Source organism: Fistularia commersonii, chromosome 33 (assembly GCF_037954325.1).
Source record: "Fistularia commersonii isolate RoL2024-O1a breed Wild chromosome 33, RoL_Fcom_v1.0, whole genome shotgun sequence".
Taxonomy (NCBI): Eukaryota; Metazoa; Chordata; class Actinopteri; order Syngnathiformes; family Fistulariidae; genus Fistularia; species Fistularia commersonii.
This window is the reverse complement of record NC_141316.1, coordinates 2,401,011-2,426,544: the sequence shown is the minus strand read 5'-3', so window position 1 is coordinate 2,426,544 and position 25,534 is coordinate 2,401,011. Positions and strand designations below refer to the sequence as shown.

The window sequence follows — 25,534 nt, the reverse complement described above, 5'->3', positions numbered from 1 at the left end:
TGTATACTGTTCATTATTCTCCGAGGCATCAGGAGGAAAACTCACTTATCTCTTTCAGAGCTTCCGGGCTTCCCGTGGACTCGGGAACAGTTGCGAACCTTTTTTTTTTAAGCAACCCCCCCCCCCCCCCCAAAAAAAAATGTGATTTTTTTTTTTTTTTTTTTTTTTTTCCTGTCTTGTCCCGTCATTCGTAAAGAGGGCTAACTCCAGCCATCATAAGGAAGATTAAATATGAAGAGCAAAGGGAAATGAGAAAGTAAAGAGGCTTATGAATTAATGACTGGAGTTATTAGTGCTGTAATTAGATTTAGGGAATGGGCAGCGCTGCATGGAGAGATGCTCGGGGGGGTGACGGGGGAGGGACGGGAGAGGGGGCTTGGCTGACTGCTTATCATTCACAGGATATCCTGTAAGTGTCAGGACAGTCGAGATGGAAAATTGAGCTCATCCAAGCTTGTGTGATAGTACAAGTCAGCTCCGCTGCCCGCACGGAGCGGAGAGATGAATATGCAGAAAAGTCGGGCTGAAGTTGCGCCGGAGAGCCGTTACTTAATGTCAGCAACCTGGAAATGGCTTTCGAGTGCTATGTACCATTTAATTTAGTGCCGCATCAAAGTCACACAGGAGAGAGGAAGAGTATGCAACATCTTAATCGGCCCCTTTTGCGAGTTGCCATTACAAACATAAATTACACAGGCAGTTCCAGAATCAAGTACCTTATTAAGCTGTTATGTGTTATCCATTAAAGGCTCCACTTTCACAGATATTCAACTAAAAATCATTATCTGTGTGGATTATCCCTCATTTTAACTCCGGAGTTTAATTCTACAATAACCTTCAGTTTTAACCCTGTCGTAGAACATCCATTTGGTGGCTCGCTGGCTGGGCTCTCTGGAGAAAATCCTCGAGCGGAGTGCCGAGGGGAGCCATGAGGATTTCCGGGTGTTTGTCAGCGCCGAGCCCTCGTCCAGCCCCGACGGACACATTATCCCGCAGGGCATCCTAGAAAACTCCATCAAGATCACCAACGAGCCGCCCACCGGCATGCATGCGAACCTGCACAAGGCCCTGGACAACTTCAACCAGGTAACAATTCCATGTTTATTGCTTTCCTTAGTGGGGCAATGTTTGATTATTTTCCTCCAATGATTTTACATTTCGATGGACGAATTGCATCACGGTGTATCTTCGCATTCACTTTCAGTGATCCATCAGAGCAGGGGTGTCAAACTCAAATACGCGGGCCAAAATTTAAAACAATTAGTCCAAGTCGAGTTCTGGACCGGTTGGATGATTATTGAAAGCTTATTTAAATGACCACATATCGAACCAGGAACTAACAAAGCTTACAAAGTTATTACCTCTAAAACATCATCAATCATAAATTTAATGATCGGTTGCAAAATCAGTTACAGTTGTCTCTTTTGGCTCTGACTGTAACTTTAGCCGAGCATATACAAGTGAAAACAGCACAAAGAAAATCAAATGTTCTGCAGTAGCGAAACAAACATGAAACTGCATCACAAACTGAAAAAGCGTTAAAGCACGGATTCTTGAGCTAGTCACGAGTCTGAGTTAGTCTCTAGTCTTTCAGACCAGCCACACTGTGTCCGCTCTGAAGATACACAAATTTGACCATTACGTCCGCCAACATAAACCCTGCCTGCCTTCTGCCTTGAAAACCCATGTTTTTTAATAGCCCACCTTTCTTTCAGCCATTTCTCAGGGCGAGGGGTTGTTGAAAGTTGACACAGGTGAGTGGCTCCATAAGGCCGCTGATAAAGGAGTGAGGCGTAGACTCACCATCGCAGGCCCATGATTGCGGCGCCAATGCACTTGCAGTGTATTGTTGGTATTCTGGTTATGGTGGTGTGTGCAGAATACCAGCAGCCCAGCTCTAGTGGCTCTAAATAGCAGTTAGATCCTAATTAGCTCTAACAGTAATAAAGAACAGCACTAGGCCATGGACCATTTGGTAGCAGGCAGAAAAGAAAGAATGAAGTCGTTTAAGATTAAATATATTTGATTTTCTGTAGTCTCAAAGGTTTTTTATTTTGAAAAATCGCTACCTACACCTGCGCTTCACTCCTGCCCTTGACTAAGCGAAAGTGTTTTTCGGCAAGCCAGTCGGCGAGCGAGCCCTCGCTAGAATGACCCACAGACTACTGACGCTGGACAGTTTATTTGAAAAGGCAGAAAAATGACAATGATGAGACAGCGCTGCATTTAAAAAGAGCTGCTTTAAAAGAATACCAAGAGTATTACTTGAACCCGGTTCATATGCTAAAAATTGTCCAGGATGAAATTGGTCAGGTGGCACTAAAAAGGTTGGTGACCACTGCATTATCTCATTGTCTCATCTTTCAATGTCATTGTGTTCCACAATGTCAATAAAGGCTATTCTGACTAGAGCGTTGAGCTGAAAAATCAAACGGTACTCAATCCAGGCAGGGACATGCGTATAGTTCGGTAGACACTTGCAGATATTGAAATAACTGATAAAACAACAAGAAAAAAGCAGCGAAAATATCCAGACCCCCGTGCAAGTCAAGATGCGAGCGAGGAGGCAGACTCAGAGTTTGGTTGAATAAAGACGGCACGAACAATGGAACCTAAATACAACAGCAAGTTGGAGACTAATGAGGCTGCGAGAAAACAGATGGACAGAAAAGAGGCAGGCAAGATGAAAGCTGAGAAAAAAAAAAAAAAAAACCCGGGACACGCTGTGTGCTTCTGGGCTATCCCAGATGAGCGATGACTACACGTGGTGGGATCGTCTGGTTCCCGGATCCCGAATTTGGGTCTCGGGTCATGTGAGAAAGGCTCAATATGGCTGGTGTAACGGTATTCTGACCAATGACGGCCCTCGCTAACAGACCGTGTCAGAGATTTGGCGCACTCATATCCCTCAAAGTGTTTGGGTTAATGACAGAAAATGAATGAACACATAACCTAAAATGGGTAATCATGAATTATTCTGTCCAACAGTAAATAAAGCAGCAACATTCAACTCAACCAGACCCAACTTTATCTTGACGGCGCCGCTTGCATGAGATAAAAATTATGAATAGTGAAATAGCATTCATTTTGGTGCTAACGGTACCTCCTAGCCCAAATTTTTTTTTTTTTTTTTTTTACTTTTGACTCAGTTTTAGCAAACCTGAAAGAGGGGGAAAGCCTGCATTTGTTTGGGACTATTTTGAGCGGCGGATGAATCGGCATTTGTCCCTCTGGTGGGTTTCCCTGGCAGCAAGATGGGTAGGCATGTGGGATTCAGTCAAGATAAACAACACCACCTTTATGCAAATGATGGAACATGACACTGAGCAGTGGTGTATCTCGCTGACGAGTGCGAACAGACGGGACCCTATAGTGACTTCTTTTTTTGTTTGTTTTTTAGAAATTACGGCCAACGTTGGACTTCCTGCTCAACATAATGTCTTAAATCTAAAAAATGATATTTACCCAGCTGTGTATATATAACAATCTGTTGCTGTAAAGTCTGAGCCTGATCACATTCTGCATCCATATTTTAGATTTTCTATCAAACTAGCCGGCTTTGGGGCAGAATAAAGAGCTGCTCAGCATCACACAGCAAGGGGGATTTTCAAGCGACAGTTTCAATGACCACACAACAGTTTTTTTTTTGTTTTTTTTTTCATATTTTTTGAGCAAACGGGTCCATTTTGATGTCCTCTCCCCCTTTCCAAGAATTTTCCCTCTCGCTATGACTGGCAGGTGAGACAGCATATATGCCAATTCTCACTCCGCTTTTTCTCATCAAGTCGCCAATTTGCGGAGATGGAGTATCTAGCAGATGGAGGCGTCGCCGTTCGCTCGCCCCGGAATTGCCTCTGACCCGCGGAGGGCAGATGTGACCGTGGCATGTGCGAGCATTAAAAGTTTTGCAGGTAGATTTGGAGGCGGCTGCCTTGTGCGAGAGCAAACGTGGCAACAAAGTTGTTTACTTATTTGCTTATTTTGGGTTGTGGCAAAGCATTCAGACAGTCTTTAAGCTTCCAGCTCCTACATTTGTTGCCGCTGTGGTGGTCCGCTCTTTATCAGCTCTCATCTCTATCTAAGCTTCGCCGTTACCTCCTTGCTTCACTCCCAAAGCGCATTCCCCCTCTCAGCTTTCTCCCCCGTCCATTTCCTTGATCTTCAGTTTGTTGATAACTATCTCCCTGATAAGGGCAGCGTGTTTGTGAGCCCGCCTTCTGCAGAGCCGCAGAGGGGTCCGCCGAGGTAAGGGGCGGGGGAATATTCCAGTCATGTGTGAGCAGTGAAAGCTAATCAATGCTACCGTAACTCTCCGTAATAGCCCGCCCACAAGCTTAAAGCTGGCCTTAAGCCGGAGAAATGACAGTTTCTTTCCTCTTGACCTTTACAGAGGGAGGTGCGTTCAGCTCGGCTGCCTGTTTTCATAGCCAGAACCCTGCGAGATGGAGTCGGGATGAGCTAAACCTTACATCTGACTCAGTGGTTGAGGTTTTTTTTTTTTTTTTCCTCTGAGTTGCTTTATAATAGCTCCTATGCTGCAACAAAATGTATTTGCAGTACTCCCTTCGCCGCCACTGATCGTTTTTGTGCATCTGTCAAATTTTCCTCTGACACTAATCCCGTATCCTTGTGGCTTCATGAATGTGTGTGTTGCTTTGTGTTGCTTTTTTCTATCCAACTGCGAGTTGTTTCTCTCAAGTCCACAGGTCATGAATAGGGAGCCTTGCCATCTCTTTCAGCCTTGTTGAGCAGGGGGAAGGTACAGCGCAGAATATTAATTCTGAAAGTGTGTATGTGTACGTGTGTGTGTGTATGTGTGTGTGTCTGCACTGTACTGTGTACTCGTAGCTTCCGAGGGCACTGCAGCAGGCGAAGCAAAAAAGAACCATCACCGCCACACTCTCATGACACATGGTAGAATAAAGAGAATTTAGCAATCCTTGTTCTGTGGAGGTTATTGGCATACATATTTAACTGTCTTTCCCCCCCTGAGATTACCCTGCCATTTATGTCCAGCTTTTTTGCTTTTTTTTTTATTTGCCTTTCTGGAATAATGAGCCCGGGAGACAGATGGAGGTTGGAAGTGCCTGGCAAGTTGTGACAATTAAAAGGCGATCTCATCTTGGGGCTTATTGCTACTGTGTCATCTCATTGACTGGCTGTTATAGGGCAGAACTGTTGGGTACATGACAAAATAAAACAGATCAGAGGGGCATCTGACCAAAGCGCATCTCTTTAAAATGTGCCAAACTTTGTTTCACAGGACACGCTGGAAATGTGCGCGCGAGAGAACGAGTTCAAGAGCATCCTGTTCGCACTTTGCTACTTTCACGCCGTGGTTGCGGAGCGGAGGAAGTTTGGTCCCCAGGGGTGGAACAGATCGTACCCCTTTAACACCGGAGACCTCACTATTTCTATCAACGTCCTCTACAACTACCTGGAGGCTAATCCCAAGGTGTAACGTTGTTGTATCCCCACTGGATGAATTACAGAACAGAACAATTTATAATCGCAACTGGAAATCTAGACCTAAATCGGACTTCCGTTTGTCAAATCCAGGTGCCGTACGATGACCTCCGCTACCTGGTCGGTGAGATCATGTACGGGGGTCACATCACGGATGACTGGGACCGCCGTCTGTGCGGGACCTACCTGCAAGAGTTCATCAAGCCTGAGATGATGGAAGGAGAGCTGTGTCTGGCGCCAGGCTTCCCCCTGCCTGGGAACATGGACTATAAAAGCTATCACCGGGTGAGCCTCTCCCGCTGGGTCAGAGAGCAGCAAATGTTAATTGAAGTCATAATACATCGGCTGAGCGGGGGAAAGGGCGGATAAAAAAAATCACAGCGGTCGCTCTCCGGGTTTCAGCGCAGGCATGGATATCGGGTCTGTATTGCAAAATATTGACTTGATAGTCAAAAGTTATGCCTCTTGATCACTGTTCCCCCATGTGTTAAAAGTTCAACAATTCATTGCTAATCCATGATCAATTAATAATAAAATTGTAGAGCAGGGCTACTTGTTATCAAAATGGGAAATTGAACACATGGGACTTTTTCCATGAGGTCAGCTGCAGCACTTAGGTTTGAAAAGGCTCATTTTAGGCTAAGATCAAATATTTGAACGTAAGATAAAACAACCAGACAAAAATACAGATAGAGCCTGGGAAATGGAGATACGTAGATCAAACCCAGAAACAAAACCCAGAAACGGTAACACGCGCCGCTGTCATCGAACCCTTGGACCTGTCGGCGGTGTGGATGTTTTTTAGCGACACATCCAGATCCAAATCAAACGTTTGACACGGAGTAAAAAGGGAGAGATCTGGAGAATTTGTCCATTAAAGCAACATGAAAGACGGCGCACAGCAGTGACTCACAATTCTCTTCCCTCATATCATCAAGGAGTCGACCATATTTTTCTTTTTGGGTTTAAAGGCTTCCTTGGTCCCGACACTTCCATTTTAAGCATAAATGAGTATTTCTCTAACAACAGATTGATATTCTTTATTTTCATTTTTGTCGTTTGCTTTATTGTATGTACCTTTTTATTGTATTCCGAACACATAGCAAAGGGTGATAATTGGTTATTGAAGTAAATAACCAGATATTGCTCCGATCAGTTCGCTTTTCGATTCAACATGGCCATCTGATCTTTTCGTGCAAATCATGTCCAGAAAATGCAACTTCTATTTTGCCATTTACAAAATCATCTTCTACATTTTTTCTTTTTCTTACACTGAGGAAACTGAGGGAAGCATGCAGGAGGCTGTCTGGGTGGGTGAAGTTCACTGTAGCATTAGTTTAGCACAACATTAAACTGGAATTGATAGAAACATCCAACGTCTTATTTGAAAATATATCCGTAAGGCTTAAAAAAAAAGTCAACACACCATCAACCGACAGCCGTGCGGCACGACTTGCGGCCACCGACCGATCCCTGGAATAAACATACAAAATGTATCATCCCTGGTGTGTCATCGTCTCCATTAATAACGTTGACATACCGCACTGCTCGAGAGCACTTCAGATGTGAGTTGTGACTGCCCCGGGCGCCATCATGTTCCAGCTTCTAGCCGGTCGACCTCATCTCCCCTCGTTGAATTTTGTGATATATCATTTTACATAAATCCTGATTGACAGGCTAAAATCAAAGTGGAGGCAGTTCGTTGTATCAGCTTCTGCAGCATGTTATCAAGGCTCAGATAGTATATATTTATCTGTTGGACCGTCCCCTCCCACGCAGCCATCTGGAGCAAACTCAGAGTGCACTTGGGGGAGGTGAGCACAGGGATACACACCAAAAGGGTGAGAGTGACTCAGCAGTTTTCGCTCTTCTTTCAACAACATACGGACACACGCAATAGGCAAAAGTTAGCCAGCGAGTACAAAGGAGATCAAACAAACAGACTAAAAAGTGTCTCTGTATTAAAGGCCAACATATTTTCCATCAACATTTTTATCAGGGCATTTGGATTAGAGGAGTTTGCTTTTTTTTGTTGTTGTTTAATGTAAGTATCACACAAAAGCAAGCCGTCGTCTGTTGGGGCGCCACCTTTCATCTGCAATTATCTGGAAATATACTAATATTCATTATGGACCAGCAGATGGAAAATGTTGCCATGGCAATTGGCAGTCTCTTATCTGATCCTGACTGTTCGATTCGCACTCATAAATATCCCATCCGCTGCGAAACCCTTTCTTCTTTGTCAGCAGAAACACCTGAGGGAAAGCTTTCTAAAGTATTTCTCTTTTTAGGAAGTTGAAATCTCGGACTGTTTTTTTTTTTTTTTCTTTTGTGAAGGGTTTTTTGAAATGTGAAAACGTTCATCCGTCGCTGAGCTCGAGCACTCACGTGAATATTCTGTCCTCCAGTACATAGACGACGCCCTACCTGCCGAGTCTCCTTACCTCTACGGCCTCCACCCCAATGCAGAGATCGGCTTCCTCACGCAGACCTCCCAGAATCTTTTCCGCACGGTGCTGGAGATGCAGCCGAGGGACAGCGCGATCGGCGACGGTGGGGGGATGACACGAGATGAGAAGGTAAGGGCGGGCGGTGAAGGAAACGCCTGATGCGACCTAAAGGTGTTTTCAACGCACGGTGACGCACCGCCTGCATCTTGAAATGCCCCAAAACACCTGATTCACATAGACGGCTCAGGGTAGGGTCTAGTGTATGATGGAGCAGGAAAATGCATCCCTTCCCACTCCATATATGTCATGTGGAATTATTACTCATGGCACAAAATAGAGAGATTTTTTTTTTTTTTCCAAATACATCACATCTCCTGTGATAAGTCTCCCACTCTTGCGGAAAGGATACACTAGATTATGACATATTTCAATTAAGTTTTCACTGATTCACTGCCATTCAGCTAAAATAAACACAGCTGGGTATTCTAAATGAAAAGCGCACACACACACACACACACACAAAAATAGCATCCAGTGTTAGAACCAAATCCATGGCTTTCAGCCTGAACTGATTGCAATCTCCAGCCTGACACCCTTTCTACGCTCAGACTTTTTTCAAGAAGGTTTTGATTTTCCTCTAAAAAAAGCCACCACAGAGCCAATCCACTTGAATTTACGCTTAGCAGTTCGTCAATCACGTTTCCATCGGGTTCAGTAGTTTGTCGATGCATCCGTCACAGTTTTATGAGAGCAGGTTGATGGTTTTTAACTCTGCTCACGTCCCCGTCGCTTTCAAATGAGGGCTTGTGGTTATTAGAGACATCTAAGATGGAGATCTTCGCTGATAAAAACATATTAGCTTGTATTAAGCCCCATTTCAATGAGGTGATCACAGACAGGGTTTGGAATACTGAGAGTCAGAGTCAATGCGAGTCTGCTTTCTTCATCACGGTTTTTTTTTTCTATAATTTCAAATCAAACTCAACAAAATGATTGTGCGCATTATCAGCTACTGCACTTTTTGTAAATACTACCAGCAACAGATGCACACTGTTTGGGTTGTGTGACTGATATAGTTATCCTTATGCAGGATTTCAGTGTCTGCATGTCAGTTGCATTTAATGTCTGATTCTGAGAGGCGATACGCGGTTGCACGGCACAAATTTGTTGTGATCCACGCGCCGACGGAAGCGCTGCGATGAGAGTTCAACGTCTGAACCGGAGCCTCGACTCTGATTCGACATCCTGTCTTTTGCAAGTCAAGCTGTTCAATGGGGCCAGGTTCAGAGGAGAGACATCACTGGCCTCTTTCAGAAAGACAATGGTCACACTTTGGTCAGAGAGGAGCATTAGTAGATTCTCCAACTGTGGGAAGAAATGAATAACTGACCTTCTTTTTGGGGCTTGACATGACCCAGAGTCTTTTGACATGGCCAGCCGGCAGTTGTTCTTTCTATTCAATGCAGCTGTGCTGTAAAGCTTATTTTCTTTCTTTGAAAACTCAAACAAATACTCTGTCAGAAAGAATGTGCAACATTTCACAGTCTCTTAATGGACCAAGAGTTACTTTTTCAATTTCATAAATAAGGGTCATGCTTGTCTGAGTGGCGGCTTTGTTAAAAAGTCATTCATGCTTGCAGCCGCTCTAAATAAGCGGCGGAATATCTTACAGGTCTGTTTATTCTTATTACACTACGCTGTCAGATATCTTTCAAAAAACGAGTAAAAAATCACCACCATTTCAATCACATCGTGTTTACCGTCCTGTCTCTCAACATACTGCCTTTTTTTTTTTTGTTTACATGCTTCACAGATTCTTTGGGGCTGTTTTTGAAATTTCAACCCTCGCAAAGGGGGAACCCGCTGCGTCCAATCGTGAGAAAAACCCAGTCAGAAAGAACTGAAGTCAAATAACTCGGACCTGATTCGATCCAACATTGTCGGGCCGCCCGCGCGTGAACGTTTTCCAGCGCAGATTGCGTGACCCAAAGCGTAAAACTGTTGTTTACAGAAAGAGACAACTGACTGCAGAGCATGGCAGCACGACAACTCGCGACCACTCCTGTTAGCTCGTTGCGTTAGAAAATCCAACCTTTTAACTGTCTAATAGGACATCAGATGGGCTATTCATGCCCCTTTTCTCCCAGACAAAAATGTTTTTGCATTAAACAACTACAGCACAAAAAAACGGCTGTATTTTTGTGATGTAAGTATACATATTATGGCAGTGGGCAAGCCTTTTTGCCCTGTTACCTGTTTTAGCTAAGCTAACTAGCATCTGCCTGTGAGCACCTGGGAAGCAATGAAAACACATATCCCCAGACGTCACGCAACTTCTTGAAATAACCGACACACTAATAAACTAAAAATGATGTTGAAAGTGTTTCAGATGAAGACTGTGACTGGACCGATGTCAACCCTGTCTAGAGACAGCTTGACATTTCAGGAAATATTTCTCTCATGTCCAGTGAGACGAGGGAAAACAGATACCGCTCTTTTGTCTGTCTCTTCAATATAATGCCGGGAGACACTTAGCTTACCTGAAATACTAGTGGGAGAAAGCTAGCCCGGCTCTGACAAAAGGATAGGAATGATAATAACTGACTGCTTGTTGCTCCGCCCTCCCTGAGGGTAGCGGAGTCACTTTGCTACACCGATATTTATCCGACACTGAATACGGGCCGCCTTCTGGTCCAGAAGGGGCCGACATCTTTGCTATGGGAAAAGGGACAAAAATTAAACGAGGGGTGTTTATGCACCCTTTTCTATTTCCTGTCTGTAAATGTCATCAGAGATGAAAATGATGCAGCGTGAATAACAGGGGAAAAAATGCTATCAGTTATATTTGGATGCCGGTAAAACTTTATGCGTTTTTACCGGTATCCAGTTTTTGGTATTGGAATAGGGAAAAAATAAGGAAATGCATGTTTTTCTCTTGCTGCCAAAGATTTCTTGGATATAGACATCATAATACTCCACAGATCAAGTTATTGCAGAGAGAGACACCCTCCTGTCCACAGCAGGGTCGGCATTAAAACAGCTTTCCATGGCGCAGTCAGTGAGTGTCCATTTTTATTATATTTTTAAAGTTGATTGTTAAGGATGGGTGGCATCTCAGATGTGCCACACAAAATAAAAGTGATACATAACAATAAACCGGTTTAGAGAAGAACCGGACGGCAGGCTTTTTCTTCACACTGCCATTTTTCAAACACTGAGCCCGCTGATTGCCAACCATCTGACATATTGAATCTTAAAGGGGCGTCAGTGGCTCCGTTGGTAGAGCGGGCATCCCTCCAAGTGGAAAGCCGGAAATGCCATTCCTGCAAATGTCGAAGTTCCCTCGGGCAAGACACTGAACCCCAAAGTTTCTCTCGATGCGGGTAGTGCCTTACATGGTGACTGTAACCAAGAACAAAGAGCTTTGAAACCACAAGGTGTGAGAGTGCTATGTAGGTTGAGACCATTTACAAATGTGTGTGTGTGTATGTGTGAATGCAAAAAATTCTAGTCCTCTACTAGGTTATTGTATTTTCCTTGTTTCTGAGGTATTTCAGCATTTTGATATCTGTAAATCAAGAACAAATATTCACAAGCACAAACACACACACACATGTAGCTGTTTGTATATGTGTGTATGATTATATATATATGTATATATTTACATATATATGTATGTATGAATATATGTATGCATATGCGTGTATACAGAGTCATATTTGGACACAAACTTATTTATGTATATGTTTATGTATATTGTTTGTTTGTTTTTTTCTTGGGGGGCCGCTTTCATTTACAAATACATTTGAAGTTATTGTATATCAGAGTCTTGAGAAAAAGGCAAACAACCTTGTCATCACTAATATGGATCAATACAGTGACATTCTTAAGCTCAGAAGGTCAATATACTGATTTCACCATGCTGCGGGACTGGTTGATTCTAATATTGTTTTCCATGTTATGAACAGCTACTGAAGCTGCTAGCGTGTAGACTCTGGATTCGAGGGAGTCACAGTTGCGTCATAGTCATAGTTCCGTTACGATCTGTACTGTTATCATCTTAAACTGAGTGGAAGAATGGTCTTTTTTTTTCTTTGGTTTATTTTGACATCATCCCGACAACATTTTTTGTAAATTCCAAAGGTAGCATGAGGAAGTAAACATCCTGACTTCTGAAATTTAAAAAAATGGCTTCAGGATAACTTTGCTGAAAATTAATTGGCTCCATATATTCGGATACAACCAGAAGTCTCTTACATGTTCATCTATTATTGATGCTCATTATCAGAGGGAAAATATCTAAAAAACAGTCCAGCAGCATGGAGTTTACAATGTCTCTGCAAAGTTTGCAAGCTTGCAAATATACAAATAAATTCCCAAAAAGTTAACTGGGGACTGTAATGAACATATGGATACATAACGTACCGATGGTTTTGACCTAATTTTATACTAAAAAGATAAATTTTGCGATAAACACGTGTGACACATTTTACCACAGACAGATGCTTTACCAAGTTTCTGAACTCCTGGGCTCAGTACTCTGTTTTTCTTGTCTGTGCCTTTTTTCCCCAAACCCCCACTCCCCTCTTTAGCATCCTGCTTAACCTACACCAAGGACACTGCAGGCTCAATTAACCCTTTCTAAAGCAGATTACATAGAAGCCATTTAGTAAAGTGAGCCTAGTACTATCCCTTGGTTTCATTTTGCCGTGCATTCTTCTAATATCAAATATCTTTTTCACACCGATGTTTGTGTGTGTGTGTGTGTGTGTGTGTGTATTGTGTGTATTATGATGTGTGACCTTTCTGGCTGAAAAGCCTTGATTCCGGTGTCTCGCTGTGACATGTAGAGCTTAACAATGCGGCTTGCTTTGTATTCATCCCGCTGCCCCGCTGCCAAACCCGATCAGATATTCCAAGTGAAAAATCCATATATATGATGACCTCATATCCTTTGTCCGACACCTAATCCACTGATTGATCGCTGATGCCGGTTGCCTTGGGAAAATGTTGACACAGACATTATCTTTCATCACTTATCCACAAAATTATGAGGTGTGCATTGATTTTCTCCGGGGATTAGTCTGTTATTGAAAACAAAGAGCTGCCATTGCAAAATATTTCTCATGAATATTTATGGGACTGTTCATTTCGAACTGTAACACTTTCTCAGGCTGTCAGCATTGGCAGCGCTAAGGTTTTGTTATATGTCGAGGAATATTCCCCATCCTTTTTTCCCATCCTGAATGTCTTCAGTCGAACGCTAATTGTTTCGGCTGCCTGTCCCGTTGTTTATTTAAAGGTACGTGCAGCGTTAGAGGAGATCATGGAGAAACTCCCGGAGGAGTTCAACATGCCCGAGCTGCTCGGGAAGGCGGAGGAGAGGACGCCCTACCAGGTGGTGGCACTGCAGGAGTGTGAGCGCATGAACCTCCTCACCCAGGAGATAAGACGGTCTCTCCGGGAGCTTAGCCTGGGACTTAAGGTGAGGCCATCATGACCATGATATCCTAACTTTCTTGATAATATATAATAATATAATATTAAAATTAACTGGCTATCAGTTTTATTGTTGTTTGTCTCCTTATATTCCCAGTGAATCATGTTTACCACAGCAGCAGGTTTTGTTTCAATTCATTAAGTCATAAAGTCATGCATTCATGCACCCATCAATCCAGTCATTCAGACGTTCTTTTTCTTCTCCTTTCAGTCCTTCAGGGTTCGCCATGGTGAATCAACTTTTTCCACCTAACCCTATTCTCTGTATCCTCCTCCTCCTCTCTCACACCAACTACCTTCATATCCTCTCTCACTACATCCATAAATCTTGTCTTTGGTCTTCTTCAAGACCTCTTGCCTGGCAGCTCCAATTCCAGCATCCGTCCACCAATATATTCACTATCCCTCCTCTGAACATGACCCAACCATCTCAGTCTGGCTTCTCTGACCTTCTCTCCAAAAAATCTAAGATGTGCTGTTCCTCTGATGGACTCATTCCTGATCCTATCCATCCTGGTCACTCCCAAAGAGAACCTCAACATCTTCATCTCTGCAACCTCTAGTTCTGCCCCCTGTCTTTTCATCATTGTCACTGTTTCTAGTCCATACAGCATCGCTGGTCTCACCACTGTCTTGTACACCTTTGCTTTCATTCTGGCTGCTAGTCTTCTATCTCTTCGTACCCCTGACACTTTTCTCCACCCATTCCAACCTACATTTAACTCCTTCCAGAACTTCTCCTTCACCTCAAATTCACATCTACCTGTGGAGCATAGCCACTAACAACACTGAGCATCACAACTTCAATTTCCAGTTTCAGACTCATCAGTCTATCTGACATTCTTTTCACCTCCAAAATATTCCTAACAAACTCCCCCTTCAAGATAACTCCTACTCCATTTCTCTTCTTTTCAGTACCATGATCGTACAGCTGAAACCCTGCTCCTAATCGTCCAGCCTTACTACTTTTCCATCTGGTCTCCTGGACACACAGTTTATCCACCTTTCCTCTCTGCATCATGTCGACCAACTCTCTATCTTTTCCTGTCATAGTCCCAGTATTTAAAGTCCCTACTCTCAGTCCAAGACTCTTGCCTTTCCTCTTCTCTCGCTGCTTCCGAACATGCCTTCCTCCTCTCCTTCTTCGACCCACAGTAGCCCAGTTTCTATTGGTTTCCTGTATGTCATTGGTACCAAAGGTTGGTTAACCTGGGCCTTGACCGGTATGATCTGGTTATTATGGTTGATTCCCGTGTTTGGTTTCGGCAAAAGTTTTGTGCCGAATGCCCTTCCTGACGCAACCCTCTGCATTTATCAGGGCTTTGGACCGACTCAGTGAGACACGGGCCATTGCCGCCCTGAGGCTGCAATTATTCAGCCATTAGTAAAGTTAACTGGATATCAGTTTTGTTCATCCTTTCTCTTCAGATTCCCAACAAAGCATTTGTAGCAGGTCCTGTTTAACTTAATACATTCATTCTCTGATCTATACGGCACAAAGATTAGCGCCAGTTGCTAGAGTTTATTTCGGCTGGTCTTTGGCTAGAGATCGGGTTCACCCTGGACTGGTTAGCAGCTGATCACAGCGCCACACACAGAGACGGCCATTCACTCACTCATTCACATATTATACAATATACGAATGTGTGAATCACAAAATTAAAAAAAAAAAAAAAAAAAAAATAGTAATAATAATGACAATAATGACAATAATAGACAGGGGTCATCGAGTTATGTGAACGAGGGATGCAAATCGATGCAAATATTTTGAAAAAGTAAAAATACAGACCTGTCTCAGAAAATTAGAATATTGTGATAAAGTTCTTTATGTTTTGTAATGCAATTACAAAAACGAAAATGTCATACATTCTGCATTCATTACAATTCAACTGAAATATTCCAAGGAAACAGAACAAGGTAAATAGGAAAATGAAAGGGGAACATAATTATAGTATAATGATAAAATATAATAAAATGTCAAACTTTACATGCTGTACAAGTGATTCAATAAAAGAGCAAAGAATTGCTTTCTCAAGTGGTTGTCTCGCACAATTTTCGTGTTAAAAAGTCATGAAAAAAAGATAAACACAGAAGTGAGAGGACGTAAACAAAGCATGCATTACCCATGCATTACATACATATCAGTGCATTCCTTCGCCGTGTTCACAAACAAGTTCACCCAGGATGCTTGAATTTTAATTCAATCATTTGCTTCAAGTCAAAACTTTTTTTTTCCACATCATTCATAGGATTACTGTCGTAAAGTGGAAACACAAGTCGAGTACCACGTAGGTGGAGGACCACCTCTACTAATAAAAGATAGTGCTGATAAAATAACCTGTGAATATGCTAGAGATGGTCTGGAAGCAGGTAAGAAATTCTTAAAACTAAATTCAACTTCTCGCTTAGTGAAAGTTCAGATTGGCTAATACTATGAATCGTGAATAAAAAAGCGATGGAAACACATTTTTGTTTCTGATCAACAAGATCATTCCACTTCAGCAGCAGCAGAAATCATTCTGATTTTTCAATTTTCTGCATAAGTTACCTGGAAGATAAACAAACCAGACATTAATGAAAAACAAACTGAGGCCTCTCAGTGGAGAATAAATGTATCACAGACAGATTGTAGTATTTTTAGCCAACTGGCAGCAGGATATCAAGCACAGCCTTCAGTGTTGGTGTGAAACAGTCGCCTGTTTACACATCGAGCAACACTCGGGCTCATCAAGTTGTCTCCTTGGCCACTAAACAAATGTAAACACTCCGTTTCGAAAAGTCCTGAGGACTTTATCTGACTAATCGCTGATGTTCTTTAACTGCAGACCGTCTCTCTGAGATTAGGTTCCAAAAACAAGCCTCACCAGAATTCTTGAGAGGTGTGAAGTAGACTGATAGATACATAAGCATGAGAGAAAAATGAGATGAATAAAATGAAACAAAAGGGAGCCTTCACTGAATATTTTTACTATAATTCCTAATAGTTTTAACATGCAATAATGGAATTTTACCCTAGTAGAAAATATTATAATAATATCAATATTAACACTTGAATCAATAACATAATCTCAGCTCAAATTATAAATAATAAACAAAGAAATATAAATAAATCAATAAAAAGCAAAGTTTCTTTTCTTACTCAGAAAATGAATTGATAAATTAAAAAATATATATACTTAAAGGGATTGGTCCCGTCTAATGCCCATTGGATGAATCTGTTTTACTGATTCCCTGACCTTAACCATTGCTAGGTATTTATCACGTTCCTCCATGCTTCCTCCCGATCACATGCTGCTCAATAATGAAGACTTCAAATATCATGATGGACACCAAAGTAGCTGATACTATAATTCAAGCACTTTTTCTCACATATCCGTTTCACCAGATTTTTTTTTTTCCCTTTCCAATCTTCATAATTAAAAGATGCAGCACACTGATATTCTTGCTGTGTTTCTCAGCTCAAGTGACCCCTTCCCTATCAGCCGTAGCTCGGGTTCGGCCCAGGTAATATGTACGGCAACATTTCAATGTCAGCTGACATGTCTGAGTGTGTGAGGAGACACGTAATCACGCCGTGTCTCCGCATCTCTCCTCCCCGCTCCACGCGCATATAAACTCCTCCGTCATTTTGATCTGCAGAGGCCAATTGTGTGGTTGTTTTAATCAGTGGGAGGCCGGGGCTGACTGAAATTGAAAGATGAGGAAGAGGAAATGAAAACATCACAGACTGGACTCCAAATTGCCCAGGATGTGATCTAGTGTATCTTGTTAACCGTAATGTTCCAGTGCTAAATGATAAGCCGTTCAAATGGCCAAAGACAAAATACTCCCCCGAACCTTCAAAAGTCCTTGTGTTACTATATATCTTTTTACGGTATTTTTCATCTTCTAAAGGCTAGCTTGTAAATGCGCACAGAGCACATTCACATTTTATTAATGCTTGGACTATAGTATCTTAATTTTTCCAATTCAAGATCAATTCAGAGAAGTGGTTGTTTACACTAATATAGAAGATCCAAACAGCTTTGGGTTTTGAAAATCTAGGTGCGCAGTGGTTAGCGCTTCGGCCTCACAGCACCGAGGACCCTGGTTGGATTCTGACAAAGGGACCTTTCTGTGTGGAGTGTGCATGTTCTCCTCGTTTCTTTGTGGGTTTCCTCTGGGTTCTCCGGTTTCCCCCCATAGTCCAAAATGCAGCAAGTTAATTGGAAAAAAAAATGGAAAAATTCCCCTAAATGAATGAGTGAGTGAGTGATGGTCGTCCGTCTGTATCTATGGCCCTGCCATTGAATGGCGGATAAGCGGCAGAAGATGGATGGATGGATAGCAGGTTATGGGATTATAAAACTTGCACTGTTACAATGCAAAAATGTAATTGCTATACATTATTACATTACTACTTTGAAAAGACTGCTTTTTTTTTCTAATTCATCATAAAATCAATTTTGTTTTTATATTAGACAACATAACATATAATGTGTGTGCACTATTAGAAAAATGTGTCTGTCCATTGAAGGTATTATATAAAATAAGGCATTACATTGGAAGATAATATGCTTTTGCTGTATAACGTACTCAATAATGCGCTGCATACCAGAAATGAATCCAAAGGAAAAGAGGATATACTGGAAGCGGAGCAGGGCTTCTTTCTGTTGCAGATTGTTTGTTGCCCCAGCAGGACAATCCATCCTTTGTATTATCTTCAGAGCAGAGTCTGCCTTTTTGTACTCTGCATCTCTCAAGTATGTTTATCTCAGATGACATCGGCTGAAAGTCTTCTCAACATAATCTGTTTTGTTTATTCTCATCTCTGCAGTCAAGTTGCTCGGCATGATTCGCATTCTTGGAAAAATGTTTTGTTGTTTTTTTCCTGACTGAAACAAGCTGTTATGACTTCTGTTTCCTGAACCCTCATTCTCCAGAAGCACACTTTCTTCTTATTATTTGATAGTTGATATAACATTTAAAAAAAAAGGAAATTCATAAAAAAATGAAATTGAAATTGAATACTTGGAGAGATATGAAGATTGACTTTTTATTCCCCACTTTTTGAATATCTTTACATGTATTTGCCTCGTTTTTGAGAACTTTGATATGGAAATCCAACATTGAGACAAGTTACAGGATAACGTAGAAGCATAATTGGCGATTTAAAGTTAACCGTCCCCTGAAATAAAACAAAAAACCCTCAATTATCCTTGACACCTACGATTCACGCAGCGCTGCTTTGACTGCACTGAGAGTGACAGGCTACGGCGCCGTTACCGCGCAGCCGAATGTTTCCCTGTTATTAACTAGAAATATTAGAACTGACTCACAGTTTTTACACGTTTGACTTCCAGAAAGCAATGAGACACCCGCCTCCCGTGTGTTTGTCAGGCCTGAGTGAGTCATGTGTTAACAACAAAATGAAAACGGAGGGTGGGGGTGGTTGGTGACTAGTTTGGGGGAGGGGTTCAAATGTGTAAAACCGTTTGTCGGGAGTTATGAGGCTTCGATCCTTCAACACTACAGGCCCCAATATATCGGCTCAGTGATTTAAAAGCCGTGTAGACTGTTGCACCGGCAAATGGAATCATATTTCGTATTTATGGTGAAATAAACAGGGATCGTCGGAACGCCGGCGAAGCCGGTGGCGTGCCGTGGCTGAACCGACACATCGGCGTCGTTCGGCGAAAGGTTTCGCGAAGAATAGATACATGCAAATAATTCAGCAGAAATCTGATAACGTTCGTCGTCTGCCACGGATGTCGCATATTTGAATCGATAAATTGGACCCCGTATCAGAGGCTGACGGACAGCAGTTTGCACTCCTTTCTCCACCAGCATTCTACCCAGCTGCTTATTTCCTTATCTAGACCTACTTGCTTGTGTCCGCGACTCTAAACGCATCCTCGGTCCGTGACAGTTTGTTACTTTTTTGCACTCCGTGCACCCGCGATGTATCTCCAGGGCTAGACACTCAGGCATTTTAATGATATACAGATTATAAAAGTGACAATGCGCTACAGAGCTGAGCCACCGCGATGAGGATCGACGCTCACCTTGAGCTATCTATCGTGACAGAAAAAAAAAAAAGCATCAATTTCATCAATTATTATTGGTATCAGAACCATGAAAGAAAAGCTTGACAAATGTGACAACGCCATATGCAGCATTGGCATTTTTTCGGTTTCAGTCCTGAGATTTATTGTAAGAAAAGGGCAGTCTTGGTTGGGGAGAGTTGTATCGTTGCTGTGCACGATTCTCTAGTTTGTTTGTGTTTTGCATGATAAGCATGTACATCTTCATATTTTGATGAAGATCCGTTTATTTGTGAAGTACTCTCCATCTCCAGCTGGCACGGTTGTCATGGCATTTAAAAGTTTTGAAGAACAGAATTAAGATCGAGACTGGCGGGGAGTCTCTCCAACACTTCAAATAGTTTTAAAAACTGCACTGATTAGCCATCTGAGCTGAGGACGAGTCATCTTCAGTTTTTAGCTCCCCGGGCAAACAGGAGCAGTCTGGATGAACTTCTGGACTCTGCTGTGTGATGAAAAAAATGATAATAAAACAAAAAAAAAAAAAAACACATCTCAACAAACAAAAACAGAAAATTCAAGCGACTGCATACTGGTCTGTAAATACTAAAATAGTAAAAGTAAAATAATGAAAACTGAAATCTATGCACTTTTCTGTACAGCAAACAGATCTGCTCTTTGAAATATAATCAATATGTCAAAGTAATGCAGTGTAAGTGGTTTTTAGGAGTGATCACCTGCAGCTCCATCGAGCTTTGAAGCCGGTTCAGCTCATTGTTTGGTGGCGACCGGTTTGACTCGCTCCCGCGGCTGTCTCGGGATTCATTTTTTTGCTGCGGCAGGTAACTCTTTTCACACACACACACACACACACACACACAAAAAATTTAAATCATCTTAAAACCCACAGTGCACTATGTACCTTCACGGCGTCAAACAGCAAATGACAGCATCAAAGATAGCAAGGAGCTTGTGAATCCAGCGGAGCATTTAGCAGCTTAACTGCCGTAAATTTCCCTCAGGACCCCGGAGTCCAAAAGAGTTAATAAAAGGACTCCTGTGGGTTTTCTGCTATGTTATCACAGACCTTTTCCCTCAATTAATCGCCACTTTTTTTTTCACCGCAACACTTTTTTTAAACCCATTGATGTATGTTTGTTGTGCGTGTGATACCGTGATTATTATTATCAAAATAATGCTCCAAGATCAAACTACAATTTAGATCATATTTTTTCCTTCCACACTGTGGAGAGTTGAGGCTTTTAGGACAGGTGGGTTATCTTTTTTTTAAAGTCAAATCGGGCTTTATTTTCTAGCAGTGGACTGGAAAACTAGGCCAAATTGGATGTGACTCAAGTCCTGACGCCTCTAGACTCTTTTTAAGTTTGGACTCTTGTCACGGAGAGGAAACTAAGTTTTACACAAAAAAACTTGTAACCTACTACACTTGTGTGTAGTTGTTTTCTTAAGTTCACATGTCGACTCAAGAGGCTGTTTTTCTGAGATATCAAATGTATTGACGGTGAAGCGATACCAATAAATGCAACTTTGGTAGAATCTAATACTTCGCAATGCACCGCAGACTGTGATAACATCCACATATCTTGTGATGTCCGGGGGCTGAGATTTATGAAGTCTGAGAAAATAAATCTGATTTCACCAGAGGGTTATCTGGGATTGCGTTTGACGGGTTCACATTTATAACATAAAAATATCCATTATTAACATCTGTTACGGTTCAAAAGATTTGACCGCTCAATCGGCCGTCACAGTGGGACATCCAGACTGTGAGTTGCGTTACCGGAACTACGGGCTCTGTCAAATCCATTGTATTACTCATAAAAATCATACAATTTTAACCTCACATCAACGCTTTATTTATTTCCACAGTAGCATATTTATTTATCATAACTTGCTGCAAACATTCAAAGTATTTAGAGTCTTGAAACCACTTTGACCCCGGCCATGCAAATGTCGAGGATGGGTTACCCGTCCCCTCTGAGCAGAATTCCCTGGTGTTGTTAAAATGGCGTACGGATGTTAAATCCACAGGTAAAAACCCAACGGGATGACTAATACTTTTGTCCAGAGGCAACAACTCTGACCCCGGGAGTCTCTGAACACAAGAACAGCATCGCCTCTCGGTTGATGACCTAAAAAAACGTACACACTCATCCGACCTATTCAACATTTGTTTACACCTGCGGGTGCCTTTCCTTTTAGTGACGCTTTTTGTCATTGTAGCAGCAAAAAACTAAATAAATGGAGCGAAAAAGGGGATAAACAAAAAGAGATGAATGCAAAAAATTTGAAAGCAGAAAGAAGATAAGGTCATTATGCACAAATGCGGTGAAAACAAAAAAGGTAGGTAAATGGAGCATCGAGTTTAAGCTTGGTATGTTAAAACCAAAATGAGCGTTAGCCTGCTGAGGTACTGTTACATGCTTAGTGGCACATCGCATTCCCTTGAGTTGTACAGCAAAAAATGAGGGACGGCAATTTGAAGCAAGCTTTTATATCTTCTATACGGCATGAAATCTAATAAAATCTCTCCTGTGATCCTGCAGGGAGAGCTTACCGTGACGGGCGACATGGAGAACCTTCAGAATGCGATCTTCCTGGATCTGGTGCCGGACAGCTGGACCAGACGGGCTTATCCCTCCATGTCTGGCCTGGCCCTGTGGTTCACGGACCTGCTGGCGAGGATCAGGGAGCTGGAGGCCTGGTCTACGGACTTTATCTTGCCGTCCGCGGTGTGGCTGGCTGGCTTTTTCAACCCCCAGTCCTTCCTCACAGCCATCATGCAGGCTATGGCTCGAAGGTATCGCAATCACGGCCCGGTGGGTGGATGAGGGGGGGGACTGCACTTTGTGGAGCCTCTTCGGTGACATTGTTATGACGACAGGAACGAGTGGCCTCTGGACAGCATGGGTCTGCAGTGTGATGTCACCAAGAAGAATCGAGAGGATTTTAGTTCGCCGCCGCGCGAAGGTGCCTATGTGCATGGTCTGTACATGGAGGGCGCACGCTGGGACACACAGGTATGTTGTTATATGTGCATATTTGAGTGCTTCTCTAAGGCTTTCACTGAAAAGCCTCATTGAAGACTCTACTACTAAGCCTTTCCAGTTGAACCAAAAATTTCAATCTCATGTGTGTTCCTCAGATCAATTTCTCACAGGAAAATAAGGTCCTAACGCAGTCAAGAGAGGTACTTTTTTTTTTGTCAAATGTTGCCGCTGCATCGACCAAATGTGATGTTTCTGCAAATCAGACACATCCCTATACGTAGCCGGGTAGTTGTGGAGTCGGATCCCCAACCTTGAGCATCCGTGCCCATCCAAGACAGAATATGGCTAAATGGTAAAGACGAATGTAGTGAGTTCACCTTAAAACATACCTCTGAGCTGACCGAGGCAAAGCAACTTCAACTCCCGTCTCCCCTCCCCGAGGGGATTCTACATTCCCTCCGTGGCTTAATTTTCTACTTTGCATCCTGCTTGCATTCGGCGCTCGGTGCATCACTCTGCTTCCCAGGCCTCCGTCTATCTACATACATACAGATACCGCATGTGCGCCCGGCTTTCAAGGAGCTTCCCTGTAGACTTGTTAATTGGTGAATGTGCAGAGTGAGCACTCCAACACTTAGATCTCCCCTTAGTTGAGTGGTTCCCTTTTTTTTTTTCTTCATTAAAGTTGGAGGCGCAGGCACACTGGCAGTCTGACGGGCCGGGAGGCTTCTCGCCTCCTCCCCTTCCTTGTCCTCCCTTCACGCCCTCAGCTCAGTCCCAAGGCCAGTCCTGCGTCACCGTCTTCAGGGAGAAGCAGGGTGTGAATAGCGGAGCCGGAAGAGCTCCATCTGGACACAGCTGTGTGCAGCAATAAAAGTCAAAGATTTATAATAAAACTACTCATCTATATTTATGAAGCTCACCTCTTATTCAGAAGGGCCGCCGACTTCAAAGACAACTCGATTCTCTTTGTGATAAACACCTTGTGCCATGAATGAATATGTTGGAACGGTACGCCTGGAAGGTTACGCCGTTACACGTTGGACGCCGCTTTGGTAAAATGAATACTCCAAGCTGTGTCGTTTTCATTGGAAAACACCAATTGAAATTTGGCCAAATTAACTGCTCATGAGGGGTTTATCATAACCAACAACGGGCCAAATGGGTATGGAGTTCAACGCTACCTTAAAAGTGTTCTTACGCCTTTTTTCGCACGCAGTTAGGGGCCGTGTCCTCCGAGCAAACCCCAAAGTCGCGTGGATTTACATTCATTCCTGAAAGTCACCGGGCATTCATGGAGAAACTTCTGTTTGTCAGACTGCTAAATGCCGGGGATTAATTAATGAGACAGACCGCTCGGTTTCAGCCTGTTTAGAGAGTTTTCTAAGACGGGGCAGCTTGGCTTCGATTTAGACTCTGCTGACTTTCACCGCTCTTCAAGGGTACCGGAACTCTGTGTTCTCTCTGAAAGTCTCACGTCGCCTTGTGCGCACGAAGATTAGTCAAATGTTTTTACTTTCGTTCTTTTTCGGTCTGTCTTATATATACACACACACACACACACGTACATATACATATATATATATATATATATATATACTGCAGTGTCAGTGATAAGTGCCAGTGCCAGACAGGCAAGTTTTTACTGCACTTCTCACTAATTTATTACTTCCCTTGGCTCTGTGAAATGTCTCCGCCTCATCATTAAGGCAGGCCTAATGAATCCCAGGTAGCCAATATAATTTGAATAGTAAAAGAATTATCAAAATTGGAGACAGTTTTACTCAGATTTGATTTTTTTTTTCCTGTACGTTTCAGCAAGGTATTGCATATCTTTGTTCTTCCCGCCTTGGCTACTCGCGTACTTTTGAATTATTCCATGATGAACAGTCTTGGTGGTCTTACTGTGTCTGATTACCATAAATAATGCAGGAAATCTATTAATGCATACAAAGAAAACATATCAGTCAAAATATGGATAATGACCACCAGCAATAATAGGATTGGCTTTTTCCAAACAGAATGTAATTGGTTGTAATGGACTTCTATTTTAGATCGCAATCACCTGATAGCAAAGGATATTGGTCATAATGTCAGAATTAAACAGAATTTTACTTCCCATCGCAGATTTGGCCGATATTAAAATGTTGTTTTTGTCAAACCCAAACTATTTTCAACATCGGGGGGAACATTGAGATAATTTTATGGAGAAGAGTCTGATGCGGCAAGCCGCCGTCAACCGACTATCAACACCTTATCAAGCACACGTATAACAACCGCAAGGACATCGGAATACCAGACATGTTTGGTATTTTTGAAAAACTCAGGAGTGTTTTCACATAACAACTATCAAATCCCGGTACATGTCAAACAACACAACACCCTGAGGTAAAGTGCGCGTGCACGCTGAGGACGGGGGAACCCAGACACAAGGCAGAGAACGTGGTGCATGCCATTTGGTGCAATAAGGATTGTGACAACCTCTACATTGTTGAGACAAAACAACTTATAGTCCAACACAGGAGAGCCACCTCTCCAGGACGGGACTGCAGGGTCCACTTACCCAATTTTTTGGACTATAAGTTGCAGTTTTTTTTTTTACAGTTTGGCGGGGGATGCGTCTTTTACTCTGGAGCGACTTATGTGTGAAATTATTGAGCTCTCTTGCTCTGATGTGTGTGTGTGTCTGCGTGTGTGTCTTTAATATAACAGGGATCATCTCACACACACACGCCAAACAATCAAAATTCAGCGGGGGCAGGTCATGGCAGAAGTGGGTTGTGAAAAAAGATGCTACCAGCGACTTCTGTACCTATGAAAATTGATCATTTCAACATTCGCGGTAACTTATAAAAACAACTGAGAAGGAACAAAAAGGGCACCAAAAAGAAAATCAGATTCTGCAGGCTACAAGCCGGAAGTAGTGAAATATGCAGCCGAAAACAACAATCGAGCAGCAGAAAGAAAGTTTGAAGTTAGTGAGAAACTTGTAAGGGACTGGCGAAAAGCGGAGGTTACTCTTACTGAAATGAAGAAAACTAAAAAAGCTAATCACGGGCTAAAGGCTAGCTGGCCACGGCTAGAG

At 42.5% G+C, this 25,534-nt stretch overlaps 1 protein-coding gene across 1 annotated transcript in view; it reads left to right on the top strand.

Annotated features, from left to right (window-relative positions):
- Positions 1–25,534, top strand: part of dnah9 (dynein, axonemal, heavy chain 9) — a 192,800-nt gene that overhangs the window by 164,227 nt on the left and 3,039 nt on the right. Inside the window, exons 73-79 of the mRNA XM_086140698.1 lie at positions 859–1,086; positions 5,264–5,455; positions 5,560–5,751; positions 7,875–8,045; positions 13,219–13,401; positions 22,006–22,259; positions 22,344–22,479. Coding sequence (XP_085996824.1) covers positions 859–1,086; positions 5,264–5,455; positions 5,560–5,751; positions 7,875–8,045; positions 13,219–13,401; positions 22,006–22,259; positions 22,344–22,479 — 1,356 coding nt within the window. The remainder of the gene's footprint in view (positions 1–858; positions 1,087–5,263; positions 5,456–5,559; positions 5,752–7,874; positions 8,046–13,218; positions 13,402–22,005; positions 22,260–22,343; positions 22,480–25,534) is intronic.